The sequence below is a fragment of the Acinonyx jubatus genome, chromosome E1 (assembly GCF_027475565.1).
Source record: "Acinonyx jubatus isolate Ajub_Pintada_27869175 chromosome E1, VMU_Ajub_asm_v1.0, whole genome shotgun sequence".
Classification (NCBI taxonomy): Eukaryota; Metazoa; Chordata; class Mammalia; order Carnivora; family Felidae; genus Acinonyx; species Acinonyx jubatus.
Window position 1 is genome coordinate 22,444,868 of NC_069397.1, and position 13,048 is coordinate 22,457,915.

A 13,048-nucleotide genomic window follows, 5' to 3' on the forward strand; every position below is an offset into this window, starting at 1 on the left:
CTAACAGTAAATCATGTGTGACTTGTGTGACTGTCTGCTAATACATGAATTGTTTTAATTCTGGGTTCCTGACCACTAAGAAGCTCTATATACCATCATTGGTGGTGTAATATGTTTTGAAAGCAGTCTATCTGTTTCTAGCTGACTGGGTAAAATGTTCAGGAATGGTTATGAGTTGAGATCTATGAAGTGGTCCAGAGAAGATTATTTATTTATAATTGTACTGTTCTTGGTAAATCAAGGTCATGTCTGTTTCTTTCCCAGGTGGTGGCTAATGCTGTAGCAGCATTATCTGAAATCAGTGAATCTCACCCAAACAGCAACCTACTCGATCTGAACCCACAGAACATTAATAAGCTGCTGACAGCCCTGAATGAATGCACTGAATGGGGCCAGATTTTCATCTTGGACTGCCTTTCTAATTACAACCCTAAAGATGACCGGGAAGCTCAGAGGTCAGTCTGTTTTCTTGGATAGTATCTGGGAGACTTGCCTGCTTGAATAAGTTCTGTCTATATTAGAATAAGGGTCTCTTATGTTGGCAGAGATCAGTGGCTTGTGGGGCAGATACTGCTATCCTCATGGTATTGTCACTGGATTTAGGAACATTATAGGTGGTGGAGTGAACCATGCACAAATAACTCTTCCTAAGGGATGTGTATTTTTCTTTTATTTAAAAAAATTTTTCTTTTAATGTTTATTTTTTGAGAGACAGAGACAGAGTGTGAGCAGGGGAGGGGCAGAGATAGAGAGGGATTCACAGAATCTGAAGCAGGCTCCAGGCTCTGAGCTGTCAGCACAGAGGCTGGCATGGGGCTCGAACCCACAACCTGTGAGATCATGACCTGAGCTGAAGTCAGACGCTTAACTGACTGAGCCACCCAGGTGCCCCGAGATGTGTATTTTCCATTTCTTGTTTGAATACTGTAGTTACCCTCTGCTGAAATCTCCCTCATCGTGGTTCCACATCTCCCATACAGCAGTTTCTGGCCATTTGGTACACAAAGGTTTTTGAGTGTCTCTCACCATAGTGACAAACTTTTCATTTTATGAGATACATAGTAAGTGGCTGGATACTAGTTACTAAGCTGAACTATACCTATCATTCAGTAATAGAGAAAATGTATTCAAGTCTGCAAAATATGTGATGTCTTCCATTAGATACAGAAATCACGTCAGTCTGAATTTAGAGAAGATTTTGGAAGGTGCACTTGGATTGTTGTGCTCAGCCCTTTACCAAGTTCACTGTTGTAAATTTTCTTTGACTATCACAAATTGACTACTAAATTTCGTATGCACCTACACACAGTTTACAGGATTGGCATTATCACCAATTTTTATTGAGTGTTTTGTGCATATAGGCATTATAGTAGGTAAAGTACTTCTGAAGAAATGGTGGCTCTTTGACATATTTTAATTATGTAGATAAGAACCTTCCTTGCCTGGATGAATCTCAAGCTACCATAATGTAAGTGCTCTTCACTTGTCTGGGAAATTGTTCCCTCTGGACCTGACTAAAACTCACCCTGATCATTTCTTTCCATCCTCTAAAGTACAAGTATCTTATGGAAAGAACTTCATGTAAAATTTTATTTTTTGTTGATCATTGACATCTCACACTTCTTGTTCATTCACTTAGCAAGTATTTATTGAGGCTATGATGCCTGCCAGGCATTGTTATAGGCGCTGAGGATACACTGTCACCAGAATCGTAGCCCTCGTGGAACATTTATCCTGAGAGATGGTGCGGTAGTATATATTATATATAATATATATTATATATTATAATTATATATTATATTATATTATTATAATGTAATAATTATTATATTATAATATAATTATATATTATAATATAATAATTATATTATATATTATATATTATAATTATATATAATATAATATAATATAATATAATATAATATAATATAATTAATATATAAATCAGAGCCTGATAAGTACTAATGAGAAAGATAAAGTAGGGAGGAGATCTAAAAAAATGCTGGGCATTTGCGGACGAGGAATTGTGTTTTATCAAAGGGTGGTCAAGACAGGCCTTGCTGAGAAGGTGGCTTTTGTGTAAAGACCCAAGAGCTGAGGGAGGTCAGAGAGTCAGCCAATTAGATATAGGAGGAAGGGAGAGGATCCCAACTTAATTACCTTGAATCCTTAACTGCATATAATCAGCTCACCTCTCATGTTGACCAAGAACTATCAAAATTAGGTTAATTCCTGAAGAACCCTCAACAGATAATTAAATACTCAAGATTTAGTGAAGCCTTTAAGCATAGGTAGCAGGGGCTAGGAGAATGGGGGAAAGGTATGGGAGAATATTGCAGTGGTGTTCTGTAACTTACAAACTTTTTCAGAGATTTCCTTAATCATGAAGGCAAGGAGTTGAGTAGTTTTCCTGGTCAACTCCCTTCCTTCTGCATCATATAATGACACCTTCAGTCACAGATGGCTGGCATCTCTCACTATGAAGTAACTCTTAAAACTTAATTTGACATCCTATAAGTTGAGGAGAAATAGTCTGTGAGGCAGGAAGCCCTTATGGAATATGGGGAGACTGACGACCATAAAACAGGAAGGTAAGTGGTGTGAGCCTCAAGTATTTTGGGTATTGCTTAGTTTCCTTGCAGTTTGAGCATCCCTTATTGCTGGTTTCCTGAGGTCTTCTGATGTCTCTGCTCTGCCTGTAGTTTGCCTGTAGTTTGCTGCAGTATAGGATCCCAGTTCTGTTTACACATAGAGCTTTGACTTTCCTGATTCTCTAGTTTCTCTTGATACTGGGGCTATGGTACTCTGACACATTACATCATGGACTGGATTGAACAAAGAAATTTTAATTCAAGATATTAATTTTCCTTTTTTCCCCTCAGCATCTGTGAGCGTGTGACTCCCCGGCTATCTCATGCCAACTCGGCAGTGGTGCTTTCAGCAGTAAAAGTCCTGATGAAGTTTCTGGAGTTGTTACCCAAGGACTCTGATTACTACAATATGCTGCTGAAGAAGTTGGCCCCTCCGCTTGTCACTTTGCTGTCTGGGGAGCCAGAGGTGCAGTACGTCGCCCTGAGGAATATCAATCTAATTGTCCAGAAAAGGTTGGGAAACCAAGAATTGGTGATTAAAGTGTTTGTGATTTTGAATTAAGCTCAATAATATCAATATTAGAGTGTTAAGTTTTATTGATTTTTATTTTTAAAAAGTGTTTATTTTTTTAAAGATCACACTTTTTAAAAAATTTTTTTTAACGTTTATTTACTTTTGAGACAGAGAGAGACAGAGTATGAATGGGGGAGGATCAGAGAGAGAGGGAGACACAGAATCCGAAACAGGCTCCAGGCTCTGAGCTGTCAGGACAGAGCCCGATGCGGGGCTCGAGCTCATGAGCAGTGAGATCATGACCTGAGCCAAAGTCGGACGCTTAACCGACCGAGCCACCCAGGCACCCCTATTTATTTATTTTTGAGAGAGAGTATGTGTGCGGGGGGTGGGGGGGGGAAGAGAAAGGGAGAGAGAGAATCCCAAGCAGGCTCCACGCTGTCAATTCAGAGCCCAGCACAGGGCTTGATCCCATGAACCGTGAGGTCACGACCTGATCCGATATCAAGAGTCGTATGTCAACTGATTGAGCCACCCAGGCGCCCCTAAGTTGTTGCTTCTGCTGTTGTTGTTTTAATGTTTGTTTATTTTTGATAGAGCACAAGCGGGGCAGGGAGGGGCAGAGAGAGAGAGAGAGATGGAGACAGAATCTGAGGCAAGCTCCAGGCTCTGAGCTGTCAGCGCAGAGCCGGATGTGGGCCTCAAACCCACAAACTGTGACATCATGACCTGGGCCAAAGTTGGATGCTTAACCAGCTGAGCCACCCAGGCACCCCCCCCCCCCCCCACTAAGTTCTTTTTAATGTATGGAAATGAAAATGTTGAATGGCAAGCAGCTTGTCCAGGGTGAGGAGGCTAATAGTTGTTTTTGGAGTGTCCCTGTGATAAATACATAGTGCTGCTCTCCAATGTAGTTTGTTTTCTGAAGGGCCTCTTAATAGTATACCAGCTTGTGCCTGCTTCATACAGTTCAGGCTGTAGTTTAGAGCCAGATTGTTCTTCCAGCAGTTCTTAGCAGTATGTACCCTAATCCTTAAAAAATTTCTACCAAAAGGGGAACTGGTTGAGGGATGTACAGGAAGTTTGTGAGGTTTTGGGGATGGGGAGGAGTGAATAGAGAGCAGAGAGACACAGATTAGATATTAATACAGACTTAAAAGGACATGTCAATATATGCCTCGCCTTCCTTATCTTGTGTTTCTGTGTACCGCAGGCCTGAAATCTTGAAGCAGGAAATCAAAGTCTTCTTTGTGAAGTACAATGATCCCATCTATGTTAAACTAGAGAAATTGGACATCATGATTCGTTTGGCATCCCAAGCCAACATTGCTCAGGTCAGACGTAAAGCAGACTCGGGTTTATAAATCACCTAGATCTTGAGGTCTGGCCTTCAGAAAAAGCAAGGCCATGAAATTGCTTTTTGAGAATCCTTAATGATTTTCTACTTCCTGGATTTTTAACAGGTTCTGGCAGAATTAAAGGAATATGCCACAGAGGTGGATGTTGACTTTGTTCGCAAAGCCGTGCGGGCCATTGGGCGGTGTGCCATCAAAGTGGAGGCAAGTGTCTAGTGTAGTTGTGATCACATTACAGGATTCGGAGTGTTCTCTTCACTCCTTTCTTTAAAATGGGTTTCTTAAGTTTATTAAAATAATAAAGCACATAGGTAAAATTCCCAGAGGGAATCATTTTTATCTCTTTGTAGTTTCAGTTATTTTGACTACTCCCATGTTTCTAAATAATATGCTAATGGTATTTATTGATTTACCAGTTATACACATTATCTGTTAACTTTGTGCTGTAAGTACCATTCTTCATGTACCCCACCGTTCCTACTTGAACCATCCTATTGTCCAATACTTATATCATGAGGTTTTTTGCTCCTGTATTGATTATCTTTGTAAATTGAGATAATATGCCTTCATTTGTTTTTCTATTGACTAAAAGTTAGAAAACTCACCGTGCATATTATGACCAAATATTTAGGGCCAGTAGAATACAAATGATTGTATTTTCTTTCCTGTAGAGACTTTTATTTTTTCTGGAGTTTCTATAATGGCCTTTCTTTTTTTCTTGCATTATATGTCTTCATTGCATCCCTATCTTCTTCCATCCAAACTTTTCAAGCATAGTATCAAATGTGTGTAAGCCTTTTTTTGTCCTTATCCCTTGTCTCTTCAGTCCTCTGTCCTCTCACTTGCCCCAGTCTGGCTTACTGCTTTTTTGGCCTTTGCACAGCCATCATTCCATATAGCTTCTCTTCATAGCTCCTTGTTGTTATTAGTCTTCTTTAATAGCATTCCTTTTTGTGTGATTGCCGTAGCTTTTTGAGTCTCTGACAATATGAATTACAGTGTTTTGTTTCTGCAGTTTAAATTTAATTGTCTGGAGTATTGTATGGTGACAGTTGCAGGTCTATATATAATTTTTTAATTGAGGTGTATACCATGCTTATAGTAATTTACAGCCCATTTAAATTGTTTAAGAATGAGATAACAGAAAAGATCATTAGGACTTCTGTGAGCACAGGCAGGGCTGCTGACCAACAGGTTTCTGCTTTAGGGCAGGGAGTTGATTTTTACTTGGAAGTCCTCTGAAAGAGCCTCTCTGTGACCCGAGAGGGGGGATTGATTTTTAGCTTGGTTGCAGCCTTCCAGTAGGTGTTAATGGGCTATAGCTTATATTGCTCTCCATATTGTCCTCCCATTTGTTTTTCATCATTCAGGAATTTGTTGAAATTAATGAAAACGTCTGTTTGCTATGATGTAGTGGATTCAGAACTCCGTATTTGTTCTTGCTACTTGACTCTATGCAGTTCTGCTTAGAGTTAGAGGATTGGACCATCTGATTTCTCAAGGATACTAAAATAATTTGCACAGTATGTCCAGTGCTTCATGGGAACAGAAGGAAACAGATGCTGTGTCAGAGAAGCATCTATGAAAGCCACGTTCCTAATTAGCCTTCCTTTTATTAAGACAGTGCTGCTTTGTGCAGTTACCATTGATAAATCATTTAACCAGAAGTTAATTACTTCTGGTTCTGATCGCTTAGTTCAGATATTTAATACACTCTGTTACTCCACTGAGAAATAGGAAGTCTATTTATTGGATCTTGATACATCTCTTTTGTCACCATTCTTCACATTCTTTTCTTACTGAAGTATAACCACCCACTTACTATTAGATAATTTTTGGAGATTTTGGTAGCATTAAGAGTCATTTTGTGCTTTTCATTGCCAGTCTGTCATCACCTTATTCACTTCTTTTGCAAAGCTCTAGATCTAGTCATACAAAATTATCTCTCATTCCAAAGTTAAAAGAGATTTTCTATCACTGAAATTACTAGAAAGTGTTCTCCATCTGTATTCCTAGAGGCTGTTAATGCCATGTATTGTGACTAATGGGAAAGTAGTCCATAATCTGGAAGGGATAAACTTCTGATGGCTTTCACTTCTTCCTTTGACTTGGGATGCCCAGGTAGGAATACGAGAGCATGTGAGGAATGAACTTTGGAAACGTAAGATCAGCCTTCTTGCAAGTGCTCTCTTAGGTTGCCTGGATTTGCTGGAGCACTTTTTCTAGACCTGATTCGGTCACGAAGGTTATCGGTTGGAAAGAGGTGCCTAGCCCAAACACACTTATTAGGGCCAGAGAAGAAATGATGGTCTGTTTCTAATAAAGCATTCACGGGAAGGGGGAAGGACCAGTGAGGGAATTATAATAGACTTTCTGTATAGCCTCTGAACCAAGCTGCTGCTTGCATTCAAGAATGCTGCTGCATTCTCTCAGGGCCTCTTACCTTTTTTAATGTGTAGTTGGTTTCAGAGATATGACAAATGAAAAATAAATGAATATTAGTTTAATGCTAAGCTGCGAGAGAAGGGCCTACCTAGCGAGTTTAGGGTGTCTTTAAGAGTTTGAGTTGTATTTTTATAACTGTAAAGATAAGTGTTTCTATGTTGCTGTAAGTATTCTGAAGTGAAAAAATATGTATAATTTTGTTATTAAGTTGGTTAGGTTAAAGATTAAGCAGTAAGCTGCTCAATCAATAAATAGCATTAGAAAGGCAGTCCAATAGTACTGTTTTTTTCCATAACTTTTGCCTATCTTTTGCCTGATTTTTTAGTAGATTTTACTTCACTCCTCCCCCAGCTTTATTGGGGTGTGATTGACAAAGTTATATGTATTTACAGGGTATACCTGTTTCTTCAAGGAAGAGATAAACCCCTGGTCTTTCTTAGTCAATTGATTTTATTTGTTTCAGAGAGATTAAGGCACTGAGTTCTCACTTCCCAGTCTTCTGTTCTGTGGTGTTTACTACAGATCAGGGTAAGATACTGATATGTGTCTCATCCCTTAATTTAAAAACAAATTATTTTTCCTGCTAGGAAAACCATATGTGTTTGCTACATAAAATTATATAAGCTAATTTAAATGAAAATAAAACAGTTTTCTCCTACCCCTGTTCTACCCTCCCAGAGATGATATGGACATGATTTTAAATCTTTGTCTATATAGTCTTTCATACACCAGTGTACTTTTTACAAAAATGAGATGATTCTAAAAATGCTATTTACTTTTGTGGTCTGTCTTTTTTATTGAATTAGGCATGGACATTTTTCTGTGTTATTAGCATTTTATATCCTTTTTAGTGGATTATAGACATGATGTGTGATTGCTTCTAATTTATTTAGCCTTTCTCTTATTGTAAGACCTTAAAGTTCCTGCTCTTTTTCCAAATAATGACATAAAGAGGACCTTATAACCAAGTTTCTGATCTCTAATGGAGGTGAACATTGTTTCATTTATTAGCCATTTGGAATCACTTGTTCATGTCCTGTGCACCTTTTTCCAATGAGTTATCTTTTCCACAATGATTTTTTAGAAATGTATTTTTTTTTTCAACGTTTATTTATTTTTGGGACAGAGACAGAGCATGAACAGGGGAGGGGCAGAGAGAGGGAGACACAGAATCGGAAACAGGCTCCAGGCTCCGAGCCATCAGCCCAGAGCCTGACACGGGGCTCGAACTCACGGACCGCGAGATCGTGACCTGGCTCAAGTCGGACGCTTAACCGACTGCGCCACCCAGGTGCCCCTCCACAATGATTTTTTAAAAATCTCTTACAGTTAAAGATATTAGTCCTTCACTTTGTAGCAGTTGTTTTCCCAATTTGTTTTCCTTTTGATTTCATTTGAAGTTGCGATTCACAGAAGTTTACGTTTCCTTGTGTAGTGAGTTCTGTTTTGTTGTCAGGGGTTCTTTAGTGGTACACCTAGAAGATTGTGCTTCACCTCAAACTTCTATAAAACCCACTGTTATTTTCTACTTTTATGGCAAAGATTTTATTTTTTACATTTAACAATATTTTCAATAATTAAAACAGAAAGAATTTTGGTGAAAAATATGAGGGTGAGGATCAAACACCAGACCAAACCATCTTTTCCTTACTGGTAGGAAATGTTGTCTTATACTAAATTTTATAAGTGTATATTCTGTATTTCTCTGTTTCTGGACTTTTTTTATCTGAACAGTGATTGGATGTTTAATCTTGTTCTTCTGCCATACTGCTTTAATGGTAGGTGTTTTGTGTTTTCCTCTTTAATCAAAAGCAATATGGTTGAGATGACAATTTGCTCAAAAATTACTGTTCCAGAGGCGCCTGGGTGGCTCAGTCAGTTAAGTGTCCAACTTTGGCTTAGGTCATGATCTTACAGTTTGTGGATTTGAGCCCCGCGTTGGGCTCTGTGCTGATGGTTCAGGGCCTGGAGCCTGCTTCAGATTCTGTGTCTCCCTCTCTCTCTGTTCCTCCGCCGCTCGCTCGCTCGCTCTCTCTCTCTCTCTCTCAGAAATAAAGATTAAAAAAAAATTACTGTTCCAGACTTAAATATTTCTCAGATATTGATGCATCATGGGAAATAGCCTTTTGTCTTTATTATAATAATGATACAAAGGGCTCACTAAATGTTAACTTCATATCAAACTCTGTGTTAAACACTTCATTTATGTTATTTATGATAATTTAAAAAATTTTTAATGTTTATTTTTGAGAGAGAGAGAGAGAGAGCATGAGTGGTGGAGGATCGGAGAGAGAGGGAGACACAGAATCTGAAGCAGGCCCCAGGCTCCGAGCTGTCAGCACAGAGCCCGACTCAGGGATCGAACCCATGAACCGTGAGATCATGACCTGAGCCGAAGTCAGACACTTAACCAACTGAGCCACCCAGGCGCCCCAATGTTATTTATGATAATTTAGAACTTAACAGCAGTCTATATCCTACATACTCTATAATTTATCACAACTTATATGTGATAAATTTTTCTAATTTTGCTGTTGCAGTAACCACACAGGAATTACTGGCTGAAAAGGAATAAAATAGAATCCAAAAATGGAAAAAATACATAAAAGATGGCAGAATCATTTCATGGTGCAACAGAATCATCATATAGCCTCAAGATGCAGTTTTGTTTTTATTAAATTGCTTGGAGTGGTTTAACTTCGTACCTTTAAAAGATTATATTCCAAAGTTTTCAGGCATACACTAAAGTGAAATTGATTAATGAGCTGTCGTGTACACATCATCCATTTTGAACAAGTATCATCATGTTGCTGTTTTTATCTTCTCCCTTACTCTTCAAGGGAATGAAGTGCTATTGTATTTTTGTTTTTTAAGTAGGCTTCACGCCCAGCACAGAGCCCAACCTTGAACTCACAACCCTGAGATCATGACCTGAGCTGAGATCAAGAGTCAGACACCTGGGGCACCTGGGTGGCTCAGTCGGTTAAGCGTCCGACTTGGGCTCAGGTCATGATATTGTGGTTCGTGGGTTTGAGCTCTGCGTCAGGCTCTGTGCTGACAGCTCGGAACCTGGAGCCTGCTTCAGACCCTGTCTTCCTCCCCCTGTGCTCCTCCCCCTCTCATGCTCTGTTTCTCTCTCTCAAAAATAAACAAACATTAAAAAAAATAATAATAATAATAATAGGCCCCTAACCAACTGAGCCACTCAGGTGCCCCAGTGCTACTGTATTTTTTTTTTAATTTTTTTATTCTTTCTTTATTTTTGAGAGAGAGACAGATTGCGAGTGGAGGAGGAACTGAGAGAGAGGGAGACACAGAATCCAAAGCGGGATCCAGGCTCTGAGCTGTCAGCACAGAGCCCACCATGGGGCTGAGTCCCAAAGATCAGGAAGCTGAGCCAAAGTCGGATGCCCAACCGACTGAGCCACCCAGGTGCCCCAAGTGCTATTGTATTTTAATGCAGATCCCAGATATGATCTTACAAAAGTAGTCCAATGTGTATATCTAATAGAGTATGTCCCTAAAAAAATACATTGTCATGATACCATTACTATACCCAACAACTAACAATAACCTTTATCTCATTGAATACCCAGAACATGTTCAATTTTCCCTAGTTGTCTTTATAGTTGGCTTGTTCAAATCAAAATCTAAAGAAGATTCACATGTTGCATTTGGTTACTATGTTTCTTAAGTCTTACTTCCTTGAGGTGCCATGTATTGAAGTGATTATATCATTAGGTTTATACAGTTTTCCAGAGTCTGGATTTTGCTGGTGTAGTTTAGTGATGTTGTTTATCTCATTCTGTCATCCCCTGTAAATAATTAAATCTAGAGGGTTGGTAATGTTCATGTTCAGTGTTAGGCAAAAGTATCTCTTTTGATGCTGTGTACTTTGTATTGCATCTTATCAAGAGGCATCTAATGGAGTGACCCATCAGAGTGCATCATGAGATATGATAAATTAGGCTTTGATTTTTAGGGTCTCTTGTCCGAAACCTTTCCCTTTTTAAAAACTATGACCTAGGGATGCCTGGGTGGCTCAGCAGGTTAAGTAAGCATCCAACTTCGGCTCAGGTCATGATCTCACAGTTCGTGGGTTCGAGCCCCACGTCGGGCTCTGTGCTGTCAGTTCAGAGCCTGGAGCCTGCTTTGAATACTGTGTCTCCCTCTCTCTCTGCCCCTCCCCCACTCATGCTCTGTCTCTATCAAAAAATAAATAAACGCTAAAAAAATTTTTAAAAACTATGACCTAGAGTTTCAGTACATTAGTTTTATCACTTGTATTCTCCCATATTCCCTTCATTAATAAAAGGTTAATAGATCCAGTTCTATTTTATAGATGAACTAAAGGCTGTGGAAAATTGCAGTTTATCTGAGGCCATAGACTTTCAGTTATATAGTTCAAAAGATGGCAAATTTTCCTTAAGAGTTTTTTGAGCCACAGATAACTTTGAAAATATAATGAAAGCTATGAATCCACTCCCTGGAAAATATGCTTATATGCACATATGCAATTTGGCAGTTTCATTTCAGGAAGTTTGTTTTATTGGTTGATTTTAATTTTAAGTAATCTGTACAATCAGCATGGGCCTTGAACTCATTACCCTGAGATCAAGAGTTGCATGCTCCTCCTCTAGCTGAGCCAGCCAGGCACCCCTCATTTCAAGAGGTTTAAAGCCATGAACTCCAGATAAAGATCTACCTTGGCTTATTCTTTCTTCCTACCTTGACATATTCTTTCTTCTCATTTCTATTCTCTTGGCTATCCAAGATGATACAACTATCATTTGATCCAACTCATTTGTCAAGTATATTTTTGCAATGAATAAAATTTGGGGTTTATCTGGAAATTCTGTGTATCTCCATCAGATAGCCTAGCCTGTAGTGTAGCTTGGTCAAATTAGGTGCCTGATCTTTTAGTTTAGCTTCGTTGGTGCACATGTATGTCACAAAGCTATTTTTATATTGAGGTTGCATTATTGGAGAGATCGTCTGACTTGTCATTTATTGTGTTCCTCTTCATAGCAATCTGCAGAGCGGTGTGTGAGCACATTGCTTGATCTCATCCAGACCAAAGTGAATTATGTGGTCCAAGAGGCAATTGTTGTCATCAGGGACATCTTTCGGAAATACCCCAACAAGTATGTACAAGTACTTCTACCCTCTTCTTCCAGCCATATAGGCAATGTGTAAGGCACTTTGAAATTGGCTAGGTATAAATTATTCTTTGTAATGTAACTGGTCATAATAGGATATTTTGTTAAAAATCCTATTAAAATGGATACCTTATGAAAAATAACTTTTGTTTATTTAAAATTTTTTTAATGTTCATTTTTGAGAGAGAGAGAGGGAGACCAAATCTGAAGCAGGCTCCAGACTCAGCACAGAGCCCGACGCAGGGCTCGAACTCACAAACCGTGAGATCATGACCTGATCTGAAGTCAGACGCTTAACCGACTGAGCCACCCAGGCGCCCCGAACTTGTGCATTCTCTTAACCAAAAGCCTTTATAGTTTGGTGGTTTGGTTTAGGGTACCTTGTTGGTCATTTTTTTTTTAGCCTTCATTGTTAAATACACTTCTCAGTTGTGCCCTCAATAACTATAGTTGATTTTGTTACATCAGGTATGAAAGCATCATTGCCACTCTGTGTGAGAACTTAGACTCGCTGGATGAACCAGATGCTCGAGCAGCTATGATTTGGATTGTGGGAGAATATGCTGAGAGAATTGACAATGCAGATGAGTTACTGGAGAGCTTCCTGGAAGGTTTTCATGATGAAAGCACCCAGGTAAGTTCTCACCTGTGTCCTGTGTCAGATCTTTTGGGGAAATTTTCAGGGAAAGTAAAGGTTGAGCACTTAGGTGTGTGTGTGTGTGTGTGTGTGTGTGTGTGTGTGTGTGTGTGTGTGTGTGTGTGTGTTGAGAATTGGTAACCTTTTCAATTGTGCTGATTTCTTATGGAGCAAATCTGCCTTAGACCAGTGGTTCTCAAACATTAGTGAACCTAGAGTTTGTTAAAGCACAGGTTAGGTTGCTGGCCCCACCCTTGGAGTTTCTGACTCAGTGGGTCTGAGATGGGCTTAAGCATTCTCATTTCTTACCAGGTTCAGGGTGCTGCTGCTGCTAGTGGTCCAGAACC

At 39.3% G+C, this 13,048-nt stretch overlaps 1 protein-coding gene across 4 annotated transcripts in view; it reads left to right on the forward strand.

The window, feature by feature from the left end:
* Positions 1-13,048, forward strand: part of AP2B1 (adaptor related protein complex 2 subunit beta 1) — a 126,395-nt gene that overhangs the window by 34,760 nt on the left and 78,587 nt on the right. For all 4 annotated transcript variants that reach the window (XM_015078452.3, XM_015078454.3, XM_015078453.3 and 1 more), the window contains exons 6-11: positions 265-455; positions 2,883-3,104; positions 4,319-4,439; positions 4,569-4,664; positions 11,934-12,049; positions 12,533-12,698. In XM_015078452.3, coding sequence (XP_014933938.1) covers positions 265-455; positions 2,883-3,104; positions 4,319-4,439; positions 4,569-4,664; positions 11,934-12,049; positions 12,533-12,698 — 912 coding nt within the window. The remainder of the gene's footprint in view (positions 1-264; positions 456-2,882; positions 3,105-4,318; positions 4,440-4,568; positions 4,665-11,933; positions 12,050-12,532; positions 12,699-13,048) is intronic.